The sequence below is a fragment of the Limanda limanda genome, chromosome 11, assembly GCF_963576545.1.
Source record: "Limanda limanda chromosome 11, fLimLim1.1, whole genome shotgun sequence".
Lineage (NCBI taxonomy): Eukaryota > Metazoa > Chordata > Actinopteri > Pleuronectiformes > Pleuronectidae > Limanda > Limanda limanda.
In genome coordinates this window covers 2,016,991-2,025,724 of record NC_083646.1, presented here as the reverse complement: position 1 = coordinate 2,025,724, position 8,734 = coordinate 2,016,991, and the positions used below count along the sequence as shown (strand labels likewise).

Here is an 8,734-nt window from a genome sequence, read left to right as displayed (position 1 = left end):
TGGAACCAAGAAACCCCCACGCAAACTTCCGCAGACCACACATTACTATGCAGGAACATTAGAATAATCCCCGGCGTGTTTCATTATGCATGAATTAGCGGCCGCTAATGACAGAATCCTCTGTTTGTCAGATATCGTGTCAACATTAATAATATTGCAGCGAGCTTTAACAGAATTGGATGACACGCGGCATTCAGCGGCGTGTCAGGCGTGATGTCTGTGACGAGTGACACGGCTCTGGCAGCTTCACACGCACCCGGCGTCGGAGTGAGTGGAACAGGTGGAGGATTTTTTTTCTGGGAGAATTTGTCATTCTCGCTCGCAGCGATGCTATACAACTATTTCCTACTTGGTATAAGACTCGCGTTGGGATTTCTCGACGACCCATTAAAGTACTCGCTTGAACATTCAGTCGCAGACAACCGTGCACCGCAACTTACGCCCCCTCCTGCCTGCTATGGAAAACGGATTATCTTGTTTCACTTCGCTTCTTATCACAAGTGGCAGAATACTAATATATCTGGTCCCTGGTACGTTTCATGTGGAGAAGACGCTTGTTGAAGACAGTAAAGCTAAAGAAGTCTGATATTGTGTCAGCCTGTTGGCGCCGAGGTCAGAAACAACTTGAGTGAACTGTTGTAAACTTGAGGAACCTGAGGAAACTGTCGATTTTCTTTCTCATCCTTAATCCATTTACTGTTTATTTCAACATTAATTTGGTTATTTAAGTGAAAAAGAAACTTCCATTTGTGCCTCAGCTTCCAAACCGGTCCATACAGAACAGTTCAGATTTTGTGGTTCCTTGGACATATTGTTGGTAAAGTGGAGATGAGGAGAGAGGGGGAAATGTTTAATAGTTGGAATGAAGAGGATTTATCAAATGCAAATATCATTTGTATTTCGGCTTTTACATGGTGTGACATCATTTTATTACATACATATGTTATTGTTTTTGTATTAATGACCTATTGTATATTTGTGTTTGTTTATTTAATATTTTCATATATATATATATTTTTTCTATTTTATTATTTGACTTAATCCTAGTTATTATTTTTCCTTTGTTTACCTTTGTGTGTCTATATACATTGACAGGTATGAGTACATGTGAATATATATTTTGTTATTGATTACTGTAACATTGATCTGTACCTTGCTACATTTCTCAGTAAAATAAAAAGTTGATCACAAAAAAAACATGGTGTGACATCCTCTGTCCTTAACCCTCAGCAAGAGTCAGGACAAACTACTAAAAACCCTTTTAACAGGTAAACATATGTAGAAACCTCAGAGAGACACATGTGAGGATCCGTCTCCCAGGACGGACACAAGTGCAGTAGATGTCAAGTGTAGGAAAACATCATCGGGATTAAAGTTTTTTAGCAGCATCGATGAGGGTTAACATTTTTGAAGGATAACTTCAATAATAGCCTGGCAATCTCTACAATCAATGAAGTTTTCATCCCTTAGCCATCACATCTTAATTTTGTCGGTATTGATATTACTCCAGGTATTCTTTGCAACATCCCAGTAATTAATAACATTCCTTTTTTATAGTATTTGTGATATGCTTTTGTCCCACTGTGTGCATTCCATCAAATTGTTCTTTCTTGATTTATGTGCGTCACCTGATAGAAAACTGAGCCGACTCCATTTGTGAAAGAAGAAAAAGATTTAGCTTGAAAGCTACAGAAAGAGCCAGGGCATGTTTTTCAAATTTTATTTTTTTGGCAACACATTCAGAGACTTTGAGGTAAATAGGAGTTTAACTCGTTCTCCAATGACTTTATCATTCCGTCCATGTAGCTCAGCTAAAAGCAAAGATATTTCACCTGTAAAATCAGTAGAGGAACGTCTTTAAAAGGCATCGAGGGAGATCACAGGATGAACTTTGAGTAGGAGGACTGGTTGGTGTATGTGAAGTCTTCAGGTGAAGTCTTCAGGTGTCTTCACTGCTTCAGCTCTGTGGCTCTTCAGTCTGCAGCTCACTCTGTCCGTCGCCTTTCACACATTCATAAGTTAAGTGAGAAATGTCCTCATGGAGTTGAATCATTTCTCCAGGGTCCAGTGCCAAACTGTGGTGATGGTCCAGTCGGGCGACGCCCCCCTCGTTAGCTCTCGCTGGAATCTAGACGGGAAAGAGGAAGACGTGATTAACAGGAACTGAGTTAGTTTCCTTTCTCTCGAAATGTCAAAAGAATCCTGCACTATAAGTGAAAGTTCACTCAGAAGTGATAACTGCAGACTGACATTCAAACTAAGTTTAGCTTCTCGTCTCACCTTGAAAGTAATGATGATGAGAGGATTCTGGAAATACCTTCCTGATTCTGCCAGACTCTTTCTTTTTCGAGCCTCTGGGGATAACATTTGAAGTTTAATAGGCTTTCTCACTCAGAGGCGACTCTAAGACCGGAAACAATAGGCAGGAGAATCTGGCCAACTAGATAGGTGGGCATTAGGTAGAATAGACCCGACAACAAACCGGATTACCCACAGGAAACGGAAAGAGGCTTTCACCGTGACGTGCACTGGGAGAGAAATCATTTCCTCTTTTCCTCACAGAAGCAAATGATGTCAGTTGCTCTTTAGAGTCAGACGTGACTCATAATCAGAACTGAATTGTGTTATTAGCGTTTTTCATACGTGGGATATGTGTTGTTGCTGAGGTTTGTTATTCAGACACGAGTTTCCATTACCTCTCAGTTCCTCTGATGGTTTTATTCAGATATAGAGACATTATACTAGAATCAAGGGAGGGGTCACTCGCTTGGCTTTTTGTTTTCCAAACATACGGCTACTATTAATATTTCTGTGTATTAGTAGCACTGAGGATAATAATGTTACATGAATTCTCACCCATTCACATTTCTCCAGGATTATCTGTCCCTTGTATATTTGAAAAATAATGCATATGCCAGCCTCAGCAGTTATTCCCCCGACCTGTAAAGATATATATTTAGATATATATATTTTATTTTCTATTTTAAATTTTTGATATTCTATTTTATTCTTTTTTATGCTATTTTATACTATTTCTATTTAATTTTTTGGGGTTAAAATTACTGAGCATTGATTAAATAGAGCCTGTGACCCAAGTATTTCATTGACAGTGACTGCTTCATGTGCATTTGACAATAAAAATCTTGAATCTTGACCTATGTTGGAAGATCTGCAGGAAACTTGCAAACATATAATTGTTTCTGTAAATAATTATAATTTTAGCGTGAATAATTGTGCAGGAATAAAGTTAAAAGACTTTGGTAAAGAACTTTGAGCAAATCGCTGATGAAAAAGTTTGCGTCAGCACACGCAGCGTGAGAAAGATCCAAACGCGTGAAAGCTGAGATTTGATGGTAATCCGTAGTTTTGGACTCGGGGAAATTTCCAGTGCTGACGCCAACAAGCTGAGAACTTACTCATAGACAGCGGTGGCGATCTTCTTCTGTGGGCTGCCGTCTTCACTGGAGTCCACTCTGAAGATGTTTGAGGCCTCTGGGTCCTCGGGGCCTTCGTGAGCCGACAGGAACCAGAACCTCATGACCACGAAGCAGAACTTTCTACCTGTGACACGGGAGAGGAAATCAAGAGTCAGCAGGAATGAGGTTTCCAGTGGGAAGATGGAACTTTTTAACAGTCACACATTTATAACTGATTGATGGTATTTATATCCAGAGTCCTCTGTGGACAAAGTGTTGAGCTGATCTGCAGCTGAGGAGCTTGTCCCTCACTAAAGGAAACTTAACCTGGAGATGATGAGGAAACTTATTGTGTTAACCGTCTCTAGGTGAGGAGTGGGAATGAAAGAGGAAACTTTCTTTGTAGTAAGTCCCTGAATCCTCTGATATTTACATTTTCACTTTAATAAGCACAATACTCTGCACTTTTACTGCCTTTTTTGCACTTCTGGTTAGATGCTAAACTGCATTTCGTTGTATAAGTACTTGTACTGTGCAATGACAATAAGGTTGAATCTAATCTAATCTAATTAATTTTGAAGCTGCTACTTAAAAAGGTAAATAAGTTAAATAATGTTGTTTTAACTTGGAGGTGGAGCTCTTTACCTTTGTTAACTCAGGTCAACGCTGACATGATGCATATTTCACCTCAAATCATCTTCTCGCTCAAAGCATTTCTCAGTGTATAAAAAGCTGGTTAAACCAAACTCACCGTATTGATCAAAGACAACAGACACGTCTTCAGGAATCAGAAATATAATATCCTCCTCGTTGACGGCGAGCTGCTGTCTCTGCTCTTCAGTGAGGGACCTGCAGCTCTCCTCGATGTGTTCGACCATCTGCAAGAACAAAAGACTCAGTCAGAGCCTCAGTAATAGATTACATTTATGTGATTGTTAGAAGAATAAAAAAATCATCACACTATTTGACTGAAACTGGATTATTTTTTAGAACTAAGTGTTATTTTTGGAAGTGATCAAAATGGTCCAGCACACAGGAGTCCATAGCTCTAGTGGTCCATTAATGTCCTCCGTAATATTAGTGACGTACAGGAAGAAGAGGACAACACTCATGTTTCTTTTGGATACAAATCCAGTTATTAATATCTGTTACCTCACTGGACACGATCCCTCTCAGTTGATGGTATCGTCCACTGGACATCACATCGGACACGTGGACCAAAGCCTGCGACGGATCAGGGACAAGATGGGAGTTTATTCACATGATCATGGTCAATGATGTCACTACAAATTATTTTCCATCCAGTCTTCACCAACACAATGTGTTTGCCCAGATGAAATTCATATTTTTTTCATTTTTCTCCAGGCACTTTAAGGACTTGAACCTTTCAGCTAGAGATAAAATGTAATTTACAGTAAAAAGGTATTTTTTGATTGAGAGTTGCTATGTAGTTGCTATGCAGATCATTGTCTGCATATAAAGACAGATTTAATATAAAGTTTAAACATGCTGGTTGTTTTTCACCCATTTACATTAATTATGTATTAAATACGCAATATGCTATTGTCAGACACTAGGGGTCTCTCAATCTAAATAATGACAAGACAGAGTTTGTCGTTTTTAACCACCAGTAATATCAGCTTTTCTTAATTGTTTCGGGAGGTTTCTATCGCAAGTTAATTGTTCAGCAGAGGTCGTCTCTATATAATAAATCTGGTAAAAACAAAAGCAGGTTTTTGTTTTTTTTTACAGGAAAAGCAGTTTCCTGTAAAGTGTTTTAGTTTTTCTGTAGCCGTTAGGTGATGATTTCATGTTTACGAGCACTTATCGATCACTAAGCCTTAGGCCTAAAAAGTTATTAAAAAAAATATGGCGCAATTCTGGGAGAGAAACACGAGGTATGCGCATGCGTGGAGGGATATGACGTCATGAACAGGTGCCCAAACGATGCCGCCAGTTTCCCGGATGAAAGTGTCGGTTTTCTGTGGGTTGGAAATTCACTGGATACATTTGAATAATGTAAGTAACAAAGTTTACAAAGTTTATAGATACATTTTGATACAGAAAGTTTCATGTTAAACTTTTAAAAGCGAAGATAAAACGTTGTTTCAGTTTGTTTGAAGTTTGCAGCTTTTAAACCAATGATGTGTTAACTGAGGAATAAAGTTACAATAGAAGTTTAACAACACTAAACTCTAAGTGAAGGTTTATAAGTGTGCACCTGCTTCACTCCTCTGTGGAACTCCTCGGAGTGAAGGTCCAGCTCGAACATCACATGGATCAGGATCATCAGGACCTTACACCGGATCCAGGTGAGCGGGTCCGGGACGCCCACCACGGAGATGGGGGGCCTGGGGGGTCCGGAGCCCCCCGGCCCCGGTCCCGGTCCCTGGGCTCCGGGCTGCGAGCAGAAAAGTCGGAGATTCTGACCGACAAACACGACCCTTCTCCGGCAGAGCTCCCGGCCTGCAGCCCCGGTGAGAGGACGCTGGAGGACCGGCTGCAGGACCGGCTGTCTGCCCGTCCTCCTGCCCGTCCTCCAGGCCCAGAACCCCGGCCTGGACCCGGACCTGCACCCGGCCAGGCCACCGAGCTCCGGGGCGGCAGCGAGGCCGACGATCCGCTGCATCACAGCCGGGAGGAGACGACTCTGCACCGGGGGTTTGACCCGAGGAGCGACGCTGCCTCCATCCCCAAAGCTGAGGTGTTATACAACTCACCCCCATGCTTTACCCACAATGCAATGCACTCGACGTACACACACACACATGACGACTTCCGGTGCCCGTGGAGAAACTCACACGACCCAGTGCAACAATTTACTTTCACTACAGGTCAAAGGTTCAGGAGTGGAGTTGTATTCATAATTTTAACCTTATATTATTATTATTATTTTGTTTATTAATATATTTAATTTTCCTTAGATTTTACTAATACATTAAAGCTGCTTCTTGCTTTTTCCTGCAAACCATATTTCTTGCAGAATAACAAAAAAGCTGGTGGGATGGATAATAGTAATAATGATCTAATGTTAAAATATATAGTTTGCATTTTCTGAATATATATTTTATTTGTCCATTTTAAGTACAGGCCCTATTAGCTCTGACAGGAACAATAAACATCATATGATTCACAACAGACTCATAATCTTAAACACATTGTTATTTACAACATTTATTTTAAGGGTAAATTAGATATTTTAAGAAGGAATCCGTCACTAACTGGATTCAAGTTGCTCCTGCGTTCATCTGCGGATATTTAAAATATCTAATAGCAACACTTACTACATATGTATTAATTTCAAATCCCTATATTTGTTCTAATGAAGCTGAGAAAGACTTAGAATATGTGTGTTTGTGTGTAAGTGTGTGTTTGCCTGAGCAGCACCTAAAAATGCAGCAGGGTGTTTTTACCCATAATCTCCACTAGAGGGAGACAAATATCCATTTATCCGCCTCCGGTCCAGTGGGAGTGTTTCTGTCTCACACTAGTTCCCTCAGATTGAAAGGAGGTTGTTGGGTCAGGGGTCAAAAGGTTAAAGTCAGGGTTCAGATGTCACACTGTTGAATGCAAGTTTATGTAATATCCTCAAAAGTTACCTGTGAGTCAGGGGCGTCTCAACAAGGAAGAGAATCCAGGCAAATGTCTGGGGCCCCTGAGCTGAGAGGGCCCCCCAGAGGAGTGGTTATCCACAGGAAGGACAATGTATGACGCCCATCAAATGGTGGGTCACGTATTTTTAAAACAATACAGGAGAACATCTAAAAAGCACAAACACACACTCACACACAAACACACACAAACACACACTCATGCCTCAGTGGTTCCTAGGGGCCACCAGGTCCCGCCCAGGCTTTGTTTTCTGCGCAGGTGCCTAAAATGATTCTGCGAAAATGTGAAATTTGATCAACGGACCAAAACATCATTAAGTCCCCGCTGTTCCCGGTGATTACAGGTCAGCGCCGTTACCCCTTCCCCCCCCTGCTCCTCAACCTCTGGATGAGGACACCTGCACGCGGCCCCGCCCACCTGAAGTTCTCCCAACTAATTTTATTTATCAATAATTAGCCGCACAGCACTTGGTTATTTTTCGGTTGCACTCAGACACGGAAACCTTTCCGGGATGTATCACAGTAATTATGTGTGTCAGCTGAGGATGAGGTTTACATCTGCGAGTGGAATGGAGCAGAATATTAAACGAGAATCTGCACACAGACACACAAGTGAGGAAGAGTTAGAGTCCAGGCTGCTGTTTATTACTACACAATCAAGATGTTTAACCAGGTTCACAGAGAGGAGGAGGAAGAGGAAGAGGAGGAGGAGGAGGAGGAGGAGGAGGAGGAGGAGGAGGAGGAGAAGGGACAAATTAAAGAAGCGAAGAAGATAGGAATGAAGACAGTAACAGAGAAAGATGGAGAAATAAAAGAAACTAACTAACTAAAGAAAACCAAATCAATTCCAGTGGAACCAGTGCATCTGTGCAGGAATACTTAGTTTGTGGTAATTTAATTAAAGCAAACTTCATTAAAATATGCACATTTTTAGCATAATTATTGAAATAAAAAGTTTTGTAGAGTTTCACAGTTTCTCTCTAAAAAAACAGGGCGTCAAATCAGTGAGAGCAGCTTGAGATGATGTAGATCAGAGGTGAAGTCAAAGTGAAGTAACTTATAGAAACCTGGATTCTCCTCAGGGGCTTTGAGATTTTCTTTGTTGTTTTCTGCAAGTGAACAGTTGACCTATAAATTGTTTTATGAAAAAGTTGTCACATTCATATTACCTCTACATTTCTAACAAGGAGGTAGAAATGAAACCTGGTTTAATCTGCTTCACCTGCCACTTTCCAACCTGCCTCAGTCGAGCTGCAGCTGCCACTACAACCTCAGTAAATTTTAAAAATAGTGGTGGATTGTTCAGACTGACTCTGATATTCCTCGTGACTCAATGCGTCTTTAGGCAGATAATTAATTTAAATGAAAACAAACCCAGGAGTATTTTTAGCTTAATATTACAGTTTATTCTCTGAGCGTTTCTAAATCCAGGGAGATAATATTTACAGAAAATAAACCTGAACAGGTCAAATGAATAAATAATAATTTATGTGAAAATAAATGTATAATTGTTTTGGTGTCTGGTGAAACATTAATTGATTATCAGGATGTTTCTTACTGTTTTTATTGTAAATAGAATAATACAGTACTGTAGCAAAGACTGTCAAAGGCCCAGAGTCGTGTGTGTGTGTGTGTGTGTGTGTGTGTGTGTGTGTGTGTGTGTGTGTGTGTGTGTGTGTGTGTGTGTGTGTGTGTGTGTGTGTGTGT

At 40.6% G+C, this 8,734-nt stretch overlaps 1 protein-coding gene across 1 annotated transcript; it reads right to left on the bottom strand.

Annotated features, from left to right (window-relative positions):
* Positions 1-1,710: 1,710 nt before the first annotated feature.
* si:dkey-82o10.4 (uncharacterized protein LOC797793 homolog) lies at positions 1,711-6,106 on the bottom strand. Its single transcript, XM_061081517.1, has 5 exons — positions 5,638-6,106; positions 4,569-4,640; positions 4,168-4,294; positions 3,417-3,561; positions 1,711-2,128 (listed from the first exon to the last, which is right to left on the bottom strand). The coding sequence occupies exons 1-5, from the start codon at positions 6,043-6,045 to the stop codon at positions 2,050-2,052; spliced, it is 831 nt and encodes a 276-aa protein (XP_060937500.1). The 5' UTR covers positions 6,046-6,106; the 3' UTR covers positions 1,711-2,049.
* Between the last annotated feature and the right edge of the window lie 2,628 nt (positions 6,107-8,734).

What these genes read in the sequence shown, in the direction of transcription:
- si:dkey-82o10.4 (XM_061081517.1), bottom strand. Translation starts at nt 6,045, where the DNA reads ATGCAGCGGATCGTCGGCCTCGCTGCCGCCCCGGAGCTCGGTGGCCTG. An exon ending in TGTTGTCTTTGATCAATACG is followed by an intron (nt 3,562 to 4,167) that starts GTGAGTTTGGTT and finishes CCCGTGTCACAG; the next exon opens with GTAGAAAGTTCTGCTTCGTG. An exon ending in ATCGCCACCGCTGTCTATGA is followed by an intron (nt 2,129 to 3,416) that starts GTAAGTTCTCAG and finishes TTTCCCGTCTAG; the next exon opens with ATTCCAGCGAGAGCTAACGA.